Below are 17,995 nucleotides of genomic sequence, written 5' to 3'. Positions count from 1 at the left end.
CGGATACAAACTATTAAACCTTAATCCTAATGGCTATGAAAGCTGATTTGAAAGTATGGGAACAGTACCTAGAGCAGTGGTGGAGAAAGTGCGCCCATAGAGGGTGTTTGGAGGATTTAGGGAGTACGGTGAGGAGGGCACTCTCCATGATCTCTTGAAGCCCTGGTGGCGCAGTGGTTAAATGCAGCCACTCACTCACAAACTGCAAGGTTGCAAGTTCAATACCATCCAAGGGCTCAAGCTCAACTCAGGCTTGCATTCTTCTGAGATCACTAAAATAAGTACCCAGCTTGTTGGGGGCAATTAGCTTACACATTGTAAACCGCTTAGGGAGTGCTCAAGTGCACATAAGCGGTCTAGAAATGTACTTGCTATTGCTAATGTGGTCCCCTAGCCCTGCACAGTTATCCATCCCAACCTAGAGGAACCTTGAAAGAGAAAGAGATTGCCAGCGTGTGATTTTCAATGGTTTGATTGGGGCATGAAGGTTTGTGTAGTTTCCTCATCCCTTTGTATCTACCAGTAGTACAATAAACTATGTTGAATAATCTTGAGGAAGAACATTTGCTTAACTTATAATAATTGTAAGCCACTTTGATAGCCCTTAGGGCTAAAGGGTGGGGTATAAATGCCATAAATAAATAATAATAAATAACTTACAGAATGATTTCTGCAGAATAATACAATTTTTTAAAGTAAGATTATGCAGAGATATATTAAGGAGCTCACAGGCATGAATTTACAGGACTTAAGCAGAGCAGTGGAAGTTAAGGAGTCTTGGAGATGTCTCATCCACAGGATTGCCATGAGCTGAGATCGACTTGAGGACAGTTAACAACAAAAATGCAGCACTTTGGCCATCTTTTGCCATCAAAACCTGCCCAAACACAATTTCTGTACCAAGGGTGGATTCTGCCATCTATAAGTTAAGCAAATGTTCTTCCTGAAGACTGTTCAACATAGTTTATTGTACTACTGGTAAAATGGTGCCGTAGGGAAAAAAAATCAATTACATGCTTCCTCAAAGTAGGATCACCTACAGAAGACTGGCAGATTAATGAGTAACAGCATTTTTAAAGTTCATTCTCAGATCAAGGCTATTCAGTTTTAATTGTTAGCTACATTGATCAATGTTTAATTTTAAATACTAAATTGAATTCTTTGCCATAGTAGCTTGACTAGTTGCTTGTATGGAAGATACTACATAATGATGAATGAGGGAGATTGTATTGAGTTCCTGTGGAATGCAAATATCCAGTGGATGTTTTTTAAATGAAAGAATGTGTAAAATATTCAGATTCTGTCGGTATATCAAAACAAGTGAGTTAATTTTCAATTCTTTATTTTTTTTTAAAGGCTTTATATGAAAACATGCTTGTTGAGCTTCCCTTCGCCAGTTTTTTTCTTTCCAAGTTGTTGGGGACAAGTGCGGATGTGGACATTCATCACTTGGCTTCACTGGATCCTGAAATGTACAAAAACCTGCTTTTCCTTAAAAGCTATGAAGGGGATGTGGAAGAACTTGGACTGAACTTTACGGTGGTGAATAATGACTTAGGGGAGGCACAGGTAAAAGTATCATTCTTTTCTATTCCTAATGGAACCAGTTAACTATTAATTTTACAGTGACATTTGTATTCACATGTCACTGTGATAAGGCATGTATGCCATAATTGCTAATCGAAGAGTCAGAGCATACAGACGCTGACCATTTAATGCCTCTGGGTTTGCTACTCATCATCAAACAAAAATCAGTCTGCTCACATGGCAAGTAGCACTTGCTTTTTAGATAACAAGTGTGAATATTTGAAAGAGGGAATTATCATGTGATGGTGATCTTGAGAAAAATAGTGAATACTAATATACTTGAGTATAAGTTAATCTCATGTATAAGTCAAGGGCAGGTTTTAGGACCAGAATTATAGAATTTGATATAACCTATGTATAAGTTAAGGGTAAAACTAAGAGGCATGTAACAAAGGATGTAAAAGACAGCATGAAGGAAAATGGTGCCAAAGCACACTGCTATTTTTCTGCCCAGGCATTCAAAAAGGTCAGAAGTAGCACTGCAGTGGAGAGAGTAGGAAGGGTCAGTGCTTCTGTTAGGTTGTCCTTTGATAGATTAAGCCAGGAGTCGGCAACCTACGGCCCGTGGGCCTAATCAGGCCCGGTGAGGCCTTTGGACCAGCCCCAGGCCAGTCCTGCCGCCGCCGCCGCCATAACTGCAGCGGCGCCTTTGGCTGCTTATGTGGCCAGCCGGCCGGCCATCAACCCACCTCCTCCGCCTCCACAGCCCCCGGGAGTTCCTTGCCTGCCCAGCTTGTGCGCGCACGCACGCACGCACGGGGCTCACAATGAGCAGCTCCTTCCCTTGAGGCTGGCTGGCCAATAGGAAAAGGCTGGGGACAGGGCTGTTTCCAGCCCCAGTCGACCATTGGCCAGCCTCAATGGGAAGGTGAGGCTTCCCAGGAGGAAGAGGAGGAGAAAGAGGAGGAGCACTGAGCTCAAGCCTCTCCTTCTGGGCGAGCGGGAGGGAAAAGAGCCATTTCCGGGTGCTGTTTGGCGCCAAAGATGAAAAGAAAAAGAAGGAGGAGGAGGAGGTAGGTAGCCATTTCCAACATGTATCTTACTCTCCTGTATTGTTGTTGAGTGGGTTCTTGGCCCCATCTGTATGTGTGCCTTTTTCTTTTCCTGCCCTGTGTATTGTTGTTGTTGTTGTTGTTATTATTATTATTATTATTAACCTTTATTTATGAAGCGCTGTAAATTTACACAGCGCTGTACATACAATCTTTTAGTTAGACGATTCCCTGCCCATCTGTGTGCATTTATTTTCCCTTTTCTGTATTTTTATTAACCGAGGGCAAATCCACTTCTTGTTAAACCACCTTGACATGTTCATTATGCATAGCCATGTGAACCCATGTTAAGTATTAAACCCAAAGGGTTTGGTTATGCAATAAGCCTCTCTGTCAGGGATGCTTTGATTGAGAGTTCCTGCATGGCAGGGGTTGGACTGGATGGCCCTTGCGTCTATGATTTTATGATTCTATGCAATTTGCAAGAACCCATGGTAAATAAAGCCATGTGAAATGCTCAAATGCGCTGTCGTGTGTTTTGGAATGGGGAGGGGGGTTGGCCAGAAAGGGAAGTACATTTCTGCCATCTGTCTAGGAATAATGCCAAAATGTCCTCCATTTTGATCATGCCTAAGAAACATGCATTTATATTAACATTTTATAAAAAGCAGCAATTTTTTTCGCATGTCTTCCATTTTAAAAATATATCCTACATTTGGGAAAATGTCCTACATCTGTCCTACATTTGTCCCAGTTTGGAGACAAATTTTTTGGCTTCGGCCCCCCAGTTGTCTGAGGGACAGCAACCCGGCCCCTGGCTCAAAAAGGTTGCCTACCCCTGGATTAAGCTCTCAACTTTCACCACTACTCAGAGAAGGGACTAGTTCTTATGTTGATAAGAGACTTAAGAAACACTACTTACATTGACCTCTGGATAGGCTGACCCAGTTTTTGGGGGCTGATTTTTTGACTAAATTTTTTAGACTTATATATACACATTATGGTCAATGAAAAAATGCTTTGAATTGATGGTACAATTTTCAGTTTAATTACAAACACTTACTTTCAGAGAGTTGTAGAAAATGCTTGTTTACAGATACCAAGACATTTGTTTCATTATCTGATGAATTATCTTCAGCAGGCAGTTATTATTTTTGATTACTCTAAAAATGCTGTTACAGGTTCAATCTCCTGTATCTAGAATTCCAAAAACCAAAATATTCCAAAACCCAAAACTTTTTTCATGGGTGGCTGAGATAGACACTTTTGCTTTGTGATGGTACCTGTTTAAAATATTGTAGAAAATTACCTTCAGGTTTGATAAAAAGGCAGAAGGTGAGCTGTGAGTGCCAATCCCATATTCTGGGTCTGCTCCAGAAATAGCACATAGTTAGTACTTTTTCAATGTATTTAAGTGTCCACTTCTTGTTTATTTGTTTGTTTATTTATTAGTTTATTAATTTTTCTCCCCGAATGGAACCCAAAGCAACTTAAAATATGTACTACAAAAGTTTTAAAACCATTAAACAGCCAGTCCAATTAAAACATTAATTTAAAACACATAAATACATAGGAAAAGATATAGCACGTCAACTGAACATCCTCCTGCCCGATCTGTTAAAACCTGAAGGCCTGTTTAAATCATAAAAATAAGTCTTTGCCTTCTGGTAAAAAGAGAGGAGAGGGAGCCAGCTAAGCTCTTGTGAGGAAGTTCTTCAGGGTCCAAGAGCAGTCAGCAAGGAGGCTCTCACTTGGATCCTTACTAAGTGGGCCTGTGATGGTGGTGGGACCAAGAGAAATCCTCCCCTGTGGATCATAAGACTTGTGCAGGTTCATATCAGGAGCTTTTAGATAGTGAAGAGCTAATCAATATAGGGCTCTATATAACCAATATATAGAAATAGACTGGTAGTCGTGAAGCTGTTTTAACAAGGGAGTACATATTCCCTATAGCCAGCTGAGGCTAGAGTCTCTGTTTCTCCTAAGACTTGGCTGTATCAGAGCTCTTCACTCAGGGTTGGGCAGGTATGGAGGCCAGTTTTCTGACCCTGAGATTCTTCAGGGGCTGCACAAATTGCTAGAAATGCAAAACCCAAAACAAAATGGGACTTCTGCTTTGGGTTTTAAAAAACAGGCGTTTTGTTATATTAAATAGTAAAAGTGGCTCCTCCAACCTGTTCTTAAAAGATGAATTGGCAATCCTAAAGGCTTCCAGAAAGTCAGTTCATGTTTTGTGCGGTATCCAGAAAACTGGCAATCCAGGGAGTCAAGAAGGGCAAAGAGTCACAAAAATAGACTTGTAGGCCACACTTTGCTTACTTTTATATAACAAATGTGAATTAGCATTCTTAGTCCTTGCTACATACTGTAAGCGATCTTGAAGCATACAAATCACAGTCTAGTATCCTAGCATTCCCTGGTGATACCTGTAGACTACTCTCCTCCCACTTCACATATTATTTCTGGCACAGACCCATAATCCACTGGAATATGTCCTCTGCAGGTACCCAGAATGTTTCAGGAAGCCAATAATCATCCAAAAAACTTTTTTCAGAGTATTGTCAGAGTAGATCTGATTGATTCTTCTTCACGGTCTGTAAGAGATTAAGACCATGAAGAATGGTCTGTCACTGATTCACTAAAATTGGTAATTTCTGTACCAGCACAGCACAGATTTTTAAACCTTTTAGAGTTCCTTTGCAGCATTTTCAGTGCACTTGTCCATCAGTACTTCCCTCAATTTAGTGGTCCGTTGCAGCAGACACAGTAAAATTAGGAGATAATGTTTTTTCTTCACGTCTAAGCTGTCAACATTGTTTCTTCTTGTTCTTATATCTTCTTTTGTTCACCCTTGCTTACATACATACACATCTATCTTTTTTTGTCTTCTCTCTTAATTCCAGCTCATTGTCTCTATCTTCTGCTTGTCCTCTTGCATCCACTTCTCCTCTAACTGGTTTCTGTGTGAGACTTAGGGGGGATACAGATTGGCAGAAAGGGGCAACGAGACATCGGCCCTTTCTCCCACAGATTGTTGCTGTGGTGACCGCACTTTGCACAACGATGCACCCAGAAAAAGGAGCCGCGACACATGGCTCCTTTCTCCGTCGCTGCTGAGGTGCCATTAGCACCCTGCAGCAGCACGGCGCTGTCTGTTGTTCATCATCGGCGCGCGTGCCATGTGAACACGCACATGCCAAAATTGTGCCTGGACAACATGGTAAGGCTTGAGAGGGTGCGGACAGATGCTCCATTCTCCCGAGCCCTAAAATCGACCCCAAGCTGGTTCATAGCACTGGTCTGTACCGGGCCAAAGGTCTTTCTCAGCTCATGGTCAAACCTTTCAAACCCCTTTCAGATATGATTTGTGGTTCCTAACCATGAAATTTGCCTTAATTGTTGTCATTGCTTTGTTGCATTGAGCAGGAGATTTAGGCATGTTTCAACACAATCTGCCTCACTCTCATTTTCATAAAGGCAAGGTTGTCTTACAGCCTGATGTCTTCTTCCTGTTCAAGATGACTTCTCACTTTTATCTTACCAGAATATTGTTTTTCTGGGTCTCTGTCCCCATCTCCTCGATCTCTGTTGGAAATAAGGTTTTATACCCTGGATGTTCACAGGGCTCTTGTCTTCTATATCTCAAGAATGAAATGGTTCAGGAGGGAATCAAAGCTATTGTCTACTATGCTGGCCCAATAAAGGGCTGTTCTATCCCCTTTCAGTGGTTTTCCAACTGGGTGGCTGTCATTATTCGATTGGCTTTGAAGCCAGTCCCATCTGAGGTTCTCGGCTACTACACCTGGGCAGTTGCAGCACCTACAACTTTCTTACAAGGTGTGCCACTGCAAGATATCTGCAGTGCAACCATGTGGTCACAACTGTCTACATATTCCCATCACTACAGAATATTGTCAGACAGAGACAGGAAACTCCCTTCGGTTGGGTGGTCTTGACATCTGTTCTTCACTGACACACTTTCTAGCCACTAGTGAGTGTAGCTATACAATCACCCATATGTGTATGTTAACGGAGACCACAAAGGAGGAGGACAGGTGTTTACCTGTAACTTCTTCCTTGAGCAGTCTCTGGTCCGTTACAGACTGCCGCTTTGCGGCAGTCTGCCGGCGCTGCTGTTTGCTCCGCGAGGGAACCTCAGCAGCCAAACCGCGCGGCTCCCGCGCGGAGCAAAAAAGAAGCTCCAAAATGGAGCTTGTTCTCACGTCGCAGTTATGATGCCGCGAGGCGCCAATGGCGCCCTCGCGACGTCATAAGTGCCGTGCGATGTGCGGACGCACAGCGTCCGCTACATCAAGATGGCAGCGGCCGTGTGGAACGGCCGCCGCCATTTGTTACAGACAGAGTCCGTAACAGGAGTAGGGACGTCTAGAAGAGACGCCCCTTTTTTAAACTGGGATGTCCTGGGGACATCCCAAATGGCAGTATGTAACCTGCCACTATGAACTCTCACAATTCTTCACTTCTCCCCACTGTCTGTCTGTTTGTCAGGCTATGCTACAGCATAAGCTGCAGCATACCATGGAACTGAGGGGAAAGACAAATAGTGCAGGATAACTATGAAAATTTTGTAGAAGAGCTGTATGAGGTTTTGAATCTCTGCTGCACAGGCACAGGAATGACCTGTTTCTGGGTGTTCATGATGACCACACAAAGAAATGTAGTTATAGGTTAGCATAAACGTAGTTACAGGTTAGCCTTTTTGGCTCCATCGTCATTCTTAATTGTATATTAAACTATTTGTGGCCAAAATGATATGTATGTTGTTAACATTGGTTGTTAATATACTTCAATTGCATTTTACTGATAAAGCCTCTGAGAATAATTATTTCTTCTTTTTGGAATAAATTATTTAATAAATAAGTATATTAAAAATGAAAATAAAATATTAAGAAATAATAGTATGCAGATTTAACATGTATTGAACTATACCCTGTTTAACTGAAGTAGGACTCCACAGTTCCATTATGCCACCTAGCGGTACATATTGTGACAACACAGGCATATTATCTCTTAGATTGTATGCCCTTCTATGCAAGCTTCTTTTTCTTACTCTGTAAATGCCCATCTGTTTATATTGTAGTACAGGTTGAGTATCCCTTACCTCAAATGCTTGGTGCCAGAAGTATTATGTACTTTTTAAATTTTGCAGTATTTGCATATACACAAAATTCATTTTTGTTTCATATACACCTTATACACATAGCCTAAAGTTATTTTATACATTGTTTTTAATAATTTTGTGCATGAAATACAGTTTGTGTACATTGAACCATCAGAAGCAAAGGTATCACTCTCTCGACCACCCATGAAAAAAGTTTTACTTTTGGAACATTGCAGATTTTCGGATAAGTGATACTCAACCTGATGCCACCATGAGTTCTAGTGATAAAGGGCAGGATAGATGTGTTTTAATAGATAAAATAATATGTACACAAATAATGCATTAATTACTGATTAGCAGCAGAGTTAAAGCATAGGGATAGTTTGGATGGTAAAATATAGTTAAATATGGAGGTAAAATATAATTCATTACCCAAGAAGAATTGCATTCATTTCATAGAAAGCATTTGTGTTTTTACAGGTGGTTGAACTAAAGCCTGGTGGGAAGGATATTCCTGTCACTAGTGCTAACCGAATTGCATACATCCACCTTGTGGCAGACTACAGGTTAAACAAACAGATCAGACAGCATTGCCTTGCATTTAGACAAGGTCTGGCCAATGTTGTTAATCTTGAGTGGCTTAGAATGTTTGATCAGCAAGAAATCCAGGTATTGTTATATAAGTTTCTAAGTATTTTATTTAGGAACATTTTAAAAATTACAAATATGTGAAAGCTTTGCCTGAAGATAAAGGATGTATTTCTTTCCCATTCATTTTAGGTTTTGATTTCTGGTGCACAGGTTCCTATTAGTTTAGATGACCTCAGAACTTTCACCAACTATTCAGGCAAGTATTTTATAATTATAATGTTTATTTATAATGCCATTTTCACAAAATTGAATAAATTATAATTGAATTAGTTATCTCAACTCAAAATCAAAGGCATTAATCAAAAACTTTTAGGACAGCTAATTCTCAGTTATTTGAGCAGATATGTTCATTGTTTTATTAACTCCCCCAGCCCCTGAAATTAATGTATCTCAATTCAGTCCTCAATCAAAAATTCTAGCAGGGAAAAAAAAAACAGTTTTGCCTTTAAAAACCAAAACAAGAGCAGCCATAATAAAATATGGAAAACAACAAAGATATACTACAGTTGTGCCTCAACATTTGTGGCGTTGACTCACGGTTTCGATTATTCGCAAGGTCAAGGCCACTCACTGTCCATGTACTGTTCCTCCTCATTCCCCCCAGGCTTTTCCCTTGGGGAGGGAAAAAACCCAGGAAGGAGAAGCCGAGAAGGATGTGTGCGCCAATCCTGCCCCTTTCTAGGACAGAGAGCTGTCTCTTTCCTCAAGCGGCTCTCTGCCTTGGGAAGAGGTTTGGGGAAAATAACCCCCCACCCTTTTCCAGGATGGAGAGCTGCCTCTTTCCCTAAGCAGCTCTCTGCCTTGGGAAGGGGTTTGGGGAAGGCGAACTCGCCCTCCTTCCTGCCGTTCCAAGGTTTTAGAAAGCGCCCTGAAATCTTGGAACGGAAGGAGGGAGTCACAAATGCATGCTGTCTTGCCCTTCCAGCACCTCACAGAGCTTGGGGACACACACACTGTTCTCATCTTCCCACTTTATTTGCAAATTTTTACTTTCACAGGGATCTTGTGTGCCTAACCTCCATGAATGTCAAGGGTCGACTGTATATGAATTCAGTTTCTCAAAATATTTTTGAGGGCAGCTCCACAAAGTTTAAGAACATGTTTCACTGCGACTTTAAGATTGTCTTGTGCATGTATTATTTCAGTTATATTACAGAGATTGGTATTCCCTTCTGCCCCCAACAATAGGAGGCCTCCCCCATGGCCATTCCATTGCTGGTGGAAAGTTTAGGGGATCTCAACGGTATCATCCAGCAGAGGATCTTAGTAGACCTCCATGGAAGATGTCCTCAGTCTGTGTCTGGCTGTGGGGACATTAAGAAGAATCTGAATTCTTCTCTGATCTGTCTGCTCTGCACCAGCAATGGAATAGCCATGCAGGGAGCTATTGTTGTACAGCAGTGAGTCTCGGAGGTGGTGATAGGGCTCCCCTAGGGTAGTTCTGCATGTGGAACTCTTACACATATAGTGTCTTGGTCTGTGGTTGTTACATTTTGTTCCATTAAAATGCAAGTTATCTCAAGCTTTAGTGTTCCCCAAAACATTGAATGTTTTGTAAGAATGGGTGGAAGGCTGTGCCACTACTGGTTTAAAGGGTGTTTGGGAGGTCAGGGCATAAAAGAAATGACAAGCAGGAAGCACCTGTTGTGAGGGCAGGGCTGCAGTTGCAGTTGAGCTTTTTTGGATTCAGCCCTCTAACTTTAAAAGTGTATGTTTGAATAAAACTTCAAATGAAAACTTTTCAGTAAATTGAAAGCATAAATTACTGTATGTTAATGTTATTTTTTAATTTTTTTGTTTTAGCTTTCCTACATGGAATTCAGGCTTTAATAATAATGATAATGGTAATGATAATGATAATGATAATGATATTTATTTATAGCCCGCCTCTCCTCAGAGGATCGGGGTGGGTTACAATAAAAATAAAACATAGTAAAATAATAACACAATCCCTTATTCACAATTTAAAATACAACAGCATAAAAATCAGTTATTAAAATCGCAATAAAATTACAGTAAAATTTAATCCCCATTGCAATGAGGCGATTTAAGGGAGAGTCAAAGAAGGCATAGTTGTAGGACAGTGGAGAGGGCCCATGTATTAGTCTGGTGATGCCCGCTGGAAGAGATCCTTCTTGATGGCTTTTTTAGATGTTATCTGATGGATCTCCTCCAGTAGGTCATTCCAAAGTTTAGGCCTTAAACTGATGATGATGATGATGATGCTTTATTTATATAGCCCTGTAGATTTACAGTGCATACATACAGATAATCTCAGATAATCTTTGTTTCCCCTATTAGACTTAATTTTAGACTTGGATGTACTGTAGATCATATACCTGTACTTTGTTTTTGTAGCCTCCATTTTTTCATAAAGTGCCTACTAGTTGTTTCAATTTGCCTTGTATAGAAGGCCCCCCAGCTGGTATTTAATCTCATAATTGTTACAGATTCTTTGCATTCCTAAGAAAATTAAAAATTTCAAATGTTGGTGGATGTGTCATTCTTTTCCCTCACAGACCTAATGTTCTATACATAGCTCAGTGCATGCTGGTTTGTTGCTGGCACATACAGACTGCAGTCCATCCTGCTTCCTATCATAAGTACTGTCAAAACTGTGAACAAAAAGTTGGGGGGGGGGAACCCAGCAGTTCTTTTTTGAGGTCTCTGTGAGTCAGACAAATGGGCTATCCTGCACAGTACATCTTTTGAATCTTCACAACTTGCAGCATAGCATGACCTTTATCTCCCTCCCTTACACTGTATCTTCAAATGATGCATAATAGCAGTGAAGCTTGGTTGTAATACAGTTTCATTTTCTTTTGAAAAATTGCAGGTGGTTATTCTGCAGATCATCCAGTAATCAAAATCTTTTGGAGAGTTGTAGAAAGCTTCACTGATGACGAAAAGCGAAAATTACTAAAGTTTGTAACAAGCTGCTCACGACCTCCACTCTTGGGGTTTAAGGTATCAGTTTTCCTGAATTTTGCACACAGTTAATAGCATTAGTCCAGTTTAGTGCAGTCATTATCATAGTCCAAGATACTAAGAACATTTTGGTTACTCTAGCCTCCATTGATACAATTGGGATCTTGGACCCATAAACATAAAAGCCATTAACATCCTGGTCCAGAGCTGGACTTAGGTTTTTTGTTTTTCCTGAAGTATGAAAACATTTATTATCTATCCATAATAATTATATTTGGGTAATCTAGGTTTACCATAAGGTCACTATAAGTCGGAAACAACTTGAAGGCACATAACACACGCACATTTACTCAGTATTACTGAGTTACCAGTGATAAATGTCCTGAGGAGCACTTTGGTACTGACGCAGTCTGAGCATGTGCGTTTTATGCCTTGTGTGTTTGTTGTCTTTTGCAGTGCTCTTCAAAGACATCAGATTTATCAGATACTGCATTTGTTAATGATCCATTTCCCAAGCTTCATGGGGGCAGGAGACTTTATCTGGATTATTTGCCAGGATGCCCGTTATATAGGGAGTCTGGGTTGATCTTTTATAAAGTAGGTCAGTTCTTTGTTAATCAAGAAATCTCCATTACATAAAGGTGCATAAACTTTGGGTTAATTCAGTGATTCTCAAACCTGTTATCCTTGTGACACCCTGTACATTTACATGCAGACATCACACTCCCTGCTCGACGTAATATATGAATAAAAATATTTTATTTGTTAAGAGTGCATATTTTCATTGACACATTCATGTATATTTACATTTTAACCTTTTGTAAAGGAATAGCTCTCCTCCTCCTCCTTCCCGCTCAGGCAGAGGCTCCAAGCACCCTCCTTGCCTTTCTTTTCCCCTCCAGGATAGAAAAAATTGGAGGAGGAGGAATAATAACAATGATCAGAGCTTCCAAGTCTCGGACCCCCCCCCCCCCTTGATCAACTCTTGTACCTTCCCTGGGGGTCCTGCCTCACAGTTTGAGAACCACTGGGTTAATTCATACAAATTCTGCAAAAAGGATGAACTGGCACACTATCAGTCAATCAAAGCCTTTATTACAGTCAACAAACCTCCAGGCAATAAAAAAATTAAAAACAGGATGAACTGACACACTACATAGATTAATACAAGAGACCTTGATACTGCACCTATAATAAAAGGAATATTATGAGAGAGAGTTTTGAACCCTAAGGAACTGACTCTTGGTAAGTAGATTTATTGCTTTCACCCATCTACACTAACTGGCCTCTATAAAGATCTGAAAGACTAGTATCACAGTGCCCATCTCTTTGATTTCCATCTTTCAGGATCCTATTACATTCCATCCCACTCTCACAATTGTGTAAATATACCTGAGTATTTATTATTGTTCTGTACTGCCTCTGAAGAAGTGGGTTTTGTTCTTGTATCATCTATGAAAGCTCATGTGAAAATAAAAAACACGTAGCCTTAAGGTGCTACCACATTTCTTTTTCTATTTCCTCCCTCCTTCTTTCTCCCTCTTTTTTATGCTGCAAAAAGTATGACTATTGATCTATTACATTTATCTATTTCTACATGAGTGGTTGGATTAGAGCTTGGAAATCTTCCTCTTCCTCCTCCGCTGTAAACCTCAGAATACACCAGACAGCATGGCCACTGAAAAGAAGTAATTTTTCTAATATATAGGTTGGATTTTGTGTTCTTACATGAATAAATATTTCAATGTATGCATGTAAGAAATAAAGTTGGTTCCAATTTGTACAAGCTTTTTATGCCACCCATGTTTACTTTCTATTTCTACTTTCTATGTTGTATGTAGCTCCACAAGAGAACAGATTTTTAATAGTAGTACGACTTGGTCACCTTTTTATAGACATTATGCATACCCAGAAAAATCTTTCTCACCTACATAGGGTAGTAGATGAGAAAAGAACTGATTCCTTCCTGAATCAGTAAAGATTCACAAAAGTGGTTATGATATCTGCTTTGGTTGGTGAATTCTCTTCTACCAAATACCAAGTGTAATTATTGTTTGTTCCCCACAGTGTGAAAAATAGTACAGTGGTTCCTTGGAACTTGCGGGGGATCCTTTCTGGACCCCCCCCCCAAGTTCCAGATCTTACTCATATTCAATGCCCATAGGTTTGAATGGGGTGTGCGCCACAGGCATGTTCGTGGACTTGGAGGGGCGACTGTACTCTTACAATTTTGTGTCCTAGCAGTAGAGAAGGAACCTTCAGAAAAAATAATTCAGTGTGTATAATAAATGTTGTTGCAGTACTTTGAAGATAAAGTGCACCATGTACTGTAAGTAGTAATTAGTATTTGCCATGCAATAAGTGGATTCATTTAAGGAAAAAATATATATTGAGGGCAGCAATTAGAGCACAATGTCTTCTGTAATTAATTGTGCATAGCTCTATTGGAACAGAAGATAATTAAATGTTGCTGTTAAGAACATAACTTTCTGGCTTTGAAATCGTGTTCATACTACATTGCGGAACCTTCACCTTTTTGCTAAAGTTGGTTCAGACTCATTTAGAAGGGCGCAGTGTGTCTTGAAGTTCTTTACTTATAAATAGCATAGTCAAGACTTGCACTGCTTTTTTAAAAATGGGAATCTTCGCTGCCAGCAGTTTGAGCTCACAATAACATATGCTAAAGCTAATTAAACTTTAATAAGTTTAATAAATGAGATTGTTACAGACAAAAAAAAATCATTAAAGTGCAGTTGGAAATTGTTAAGTTCCAATCAGGTCACACAATAAATTGATGGTGCTTCTCCCTCCCCCTACTTTTGCCGATTCCCGTTGCACAGTATTTAATTATGAAACAAATGGTGCCCTTGGTTTGACTTTTCAATATAGAACTTCATTTTTAACATTTTTAAAGCTTAAAGTAGGAAAATTCAATTAGCAGTTTGAAAGGAACACTAAAAATATAGCATTTTAGCTATGACATACATTTTAAGGCCTCCATTTAAACAATAATTTAACTTAAAATCTCATTAACCTCCCAGCTTGGGGTGTTAGGGTTTTTCTTCCTTTTTGGCATTGTCTAAAACTAGACAATCTGTTTTCACTCACCTCACCAAAGCATTTGATGATATTAGTACATTATTACTAAGGAAAGAAGAACTTAGGATGCAAGATGTAATGTGTGGCTCAGCTAACATGTGTCCCAAGGCACATCCATAAAATTTACTTTGTAATATTATCTGGAAAGGACACAGAGGGACACCGTATATACAAAAATGAGTTTATTTAAAAAAAATAATTTGTAAATGTCCAGGACAAATATTAACAACTGGGACGATTTTTGATATCCTTGTTATCTGAGAACTCTGACCTCTGGTTCTTCCTTAACAATGCTTAGGAACAAAATAACATTGCAGACTTTTTTGGGATGGGGTGGGGGATAAGTGTTGTACTATTACAAGAGAAAAATGTTTTGCAGGTTCTTTAACACTCATCCGGGTGGTTTCTGGATATTATATGACCCCCTGGGAATTGCAGAGTATTAGAGGATTTTAAAAAATGTCCCACATCCAAAGGAGTGTTGGGGCATTCAAAATCAAGTATATTCTACAATGCATGTGCGCCTTCAAGTTGCTTGTTGGCTTATGGCGACCCCAGAATTTTCATAGGATTTTTTTAGGCAGAGAATACTCAGAGGTGGGTTTACAAGTTCCTTCCTCTGAAATACAGCCTACAGCACCTGGTGTTCATTGGTGGTCACCCATCCAACTACTAACCAGAGCTACCAGTGAAAAAACAAATGTTAACATGAGGTGAACTGTTTGTTCTGAGTAGCTCTGAGCCCTCCTTTCCCCAACCCCAATATAACCAATCCCATTTCTGGCTCAAAAATGGTTATTTCCAATTAAAAGACCTGGTTTTGAACCCTTTGCAAATAGGAAATGAATGTAACTATTTTTAATAAGTGTTGTAGGGTTTCTACCCCAATAACCAAATAGCTGAAGGAAAACTGGGAGCAAAGAAGGATTTTGCAATATAGTCTTCAACAAGGAGAAATGAAATGGGTACAGTAAGATTTCCTATGTCTATTTTCACCACATATATTTCTAAGGACTATGTTAACAGGTAGACTTTTATGTAACACTGTGTACAGCAGCACTGCTCAAAGTGGCCATCAGTAGACCAGTGCTGGTGCATGATCCATTCCCAACTGGTCTGGCAAGTTCTCAGGAAAGAAAGTTGCAATGTCTGTAATTATAACCTATACCCAGTGGGTATAAATATGGTACCAGTCCTTGGCATATTAAGGGGCGGGGGGGGGGGCATCCCACACCCAGCAGCCTGAGAGCCTCACATGATTGCATTGTCAGATAACAGAGAGGAGGAAAAACTTTCATTATTATCCATGTTTCAAGATTTTTCAGTTCATTCCAGCATTAGGAATGACTTCAACTCCTGAAGCGAATGCTGTGTCTTTTTAATATGGAATGTGCTTGGCAATGCCAGTGAGATGTTCTCCTTTTCAGAAAATTTGTTCTAATTGTTATTCATGCTTTATAGGCTTTTTCTTTTCTCCCCAGGAATTATATCCTGCTTTTTGCATACACAATGGAGGCTCTGATTTAGAGCGACTCCCCACTGCCAGTACCTGCATGAATTTATTGAAGCTTCCAGAGTTCTATGATGAAAACCTTATGAGAAGTAAGCTGCTTTATGCCATTGAATGTGCTGCTGGATTCGAGCTGAGTTGAACTGAAGTTTTAATCAAATGCTCTGTTGAGGAACTAATCAGTGCCTACTCCATAAGCAGCACCCATACCAAGCAGATTAAGGGAAATCCATGTAGGTTTGTGCAACTCATTTTACCTGTCAATATTCCTTAAGTAAGTTTCAGTTATAACACAAGATGTTAATTCGCTGTTTTTCCATTAGCATTTAACTGCATTGATGTGATGCTACCTTGTTTGGATTCTGAATAATGAATACTGTGTGCAATTTGGTAGGCTTTCTGAGAAAGAACATATACAGTATGAGCACAGGAACATCTGAGTGAAAATAACCAAAGATGAAGCTTTGGCTTTGTGCTGTTCAAATGCAAATAATTCCACATGTTGGCAATAAAGCAACATAACAAAGCAACCTAAGGGGACGAAACTGTGTCCTTGGAGTGGGAAGAAAATGATTTACAAATGATCTGGAACTTTGGTGGGCTAGAATATGATTACTGAAAGTACTTCCATGTCCTTAGGAGTGGCAGAAATTGTTTACAAATCTTTTCTGCAACTGAGGAAACTGCATTTTTATTACCATGGTGGTCAATGGGTAGATACTGAGAGAGACGTTTATGTCACTTGTGTTTTGTTTTGCATTTTTTTACCTTCAGTAATCTGAATGGGCATGCTTGTTCAGTTACTTTCTTTATTTGTGACATGATTAACTGGACATTGTTAAAAATTGTGTAACTATTGGATTCTCCCCTCCTTCCATTTCCTTTTCTGTGCCTGTAGAATTTTTTATTTAATGCATCAGATTTCTTTGACATATAGCATATCCACAGTACTTCTGGCTGGAGAAAACAAATGCTTCTTAATAACAATTGAAACAAATTTGAACTAAAGCATCAGGCTTTTATCCGTTATGTCTGAAAGCCTGCAGATGTCCCCATACCCTCTTTAGCTTTCCCCTCCTGGAGTATCTGCTTGATGTCAAAAGTGAGCTGTCCAGTATTTGCCATGAATAAATAATGAGTCGGTTTGCTCAGTTCAGCTGTTGGCTTTGAGATGGAGTAAGGAAATGTGCTACCTGATGATGGTTGATTGCCAAGGGAAACATTACTTTTATGTCACAAAGAGGTGTTTTGGAAGTGGTCAATGTCTGTCTTCACGTGCAATTCTCACTAAATTATTTTATTATATAATTGGAAACGAAATCGTTAGCAGGCAAAATCAAGTACAACCTTTGCTGTCAACTGAAAGAGACCCAAGAACTTTACATTTGGGGGCTGTTGTATTGGTGACTCCCTAGACTGAAAACTATTTTGCTGATAAAGAAGCTCGTGGATTTCATATTTAATTAGCAGGGAACAGCAATATATCTTAAATGTGCAGAACAGGTCTTGGGTGATTTTAAGATGTTTACTAGTGTTAGTACAAAAATGTATAATTTCATGATTGGGATAAGAAATGAAGTGTTAAAAATACTATTTGTAGTCTCCGTGTACAGAAATAAAGGAATCGTTTTCTTTTTGGTTTGCTGTAAGCTGTTTTATTTATGATAGTGATTAAAATACCCTGCCTATTCTGTTCTCCAAGGTTATCTACCTGCTTTGTGTTTCTAAACAATTATGGAACTTAAAACAGAAGGATGTATAGAAACCCTTTACAAGACTTCTGCCTTCTCTCAAAAGCAAAAACATGGACATTTTCCTTTTAAAAAGCATTATTTATTTTATAATTGAAAGTATTAAATATTTTTGAAATTATTTTTCAACTGAATACATTTGTTTGATTGCAACTGTCATGTTTGTAAGTTGTAAAATGCAAATTAAACTTTCTATTGACTTTCCATAATTTTTCCAAGATTTCATTGGAGTTGTGCCACATTATTTTAATGGCTAGGAACAGCTTTTGCTTCTACTGTGCAATATGGCACAGGTTCCAAAATATTGTCACAGAGACCAAATTGAGTAGACCTGACGAAAATATTTTACATTATG

The 17,995-nt window shown here is 39.4% G+C and overlaps 1 protein-coding gene across 6 annotated transcripts in view; it reads left to right on the top strand.

The window, feature by feature from the left end:
• Positions 1-17,769, top strand: part of UBE3C (ubiquitin protein ligase E3C) — a 73,176-nt gene extending 55,407 nt beyond the window's left edge. For 3 of the 6 annotated variants that reach the window (XM_089533561.1, XM_089533562.1, XM_089533560.1), the window contains 5 exons: positions 1,357-1,569; positions 8,182-8,370; positions 8,482-8,548; positions 11,189-11,319; positions 15,861-17,578. In XM_089533561.1, the coding sequence (XP_089389687.1) occupies positions 1,357-1,569; positions 8,182-8,370; positions 8,482-8,548; positions 11,189-11,319; positions 15,861-16,031 (771 nt within the window). In that variant the 3' untranslated portion in view covers positions 16,032-17,578. The other 3 variants (XR_016281970.1, XR_016281972.1, XM_089533563.1) reach the window with 3 other exon arrangements.
• The last annotated feature ends 226 nt before the right edge of the window (positions 17,770-17,995 follow it).

This window comes from Sceloporus occidentalis, unplaced genomic scaffold (assembly GCF_023333645.1).
Source record: "Sceloporus occidentalis isolate IW3139 unplaced genomic scaffold, rSceOcc1.0.p SCAF_7, whole genome shotgun sequence".
Taxonomy (NCBI): Eukaryota; Metazoa; Chordata; class Lepidosauria; order Squamata; family Phrynosomatidae; genus Sceloporus; species Sceloporus occidentalis.
This window is presented reverse-complemented; position numbering and strand designations above follow the sequence as displayed.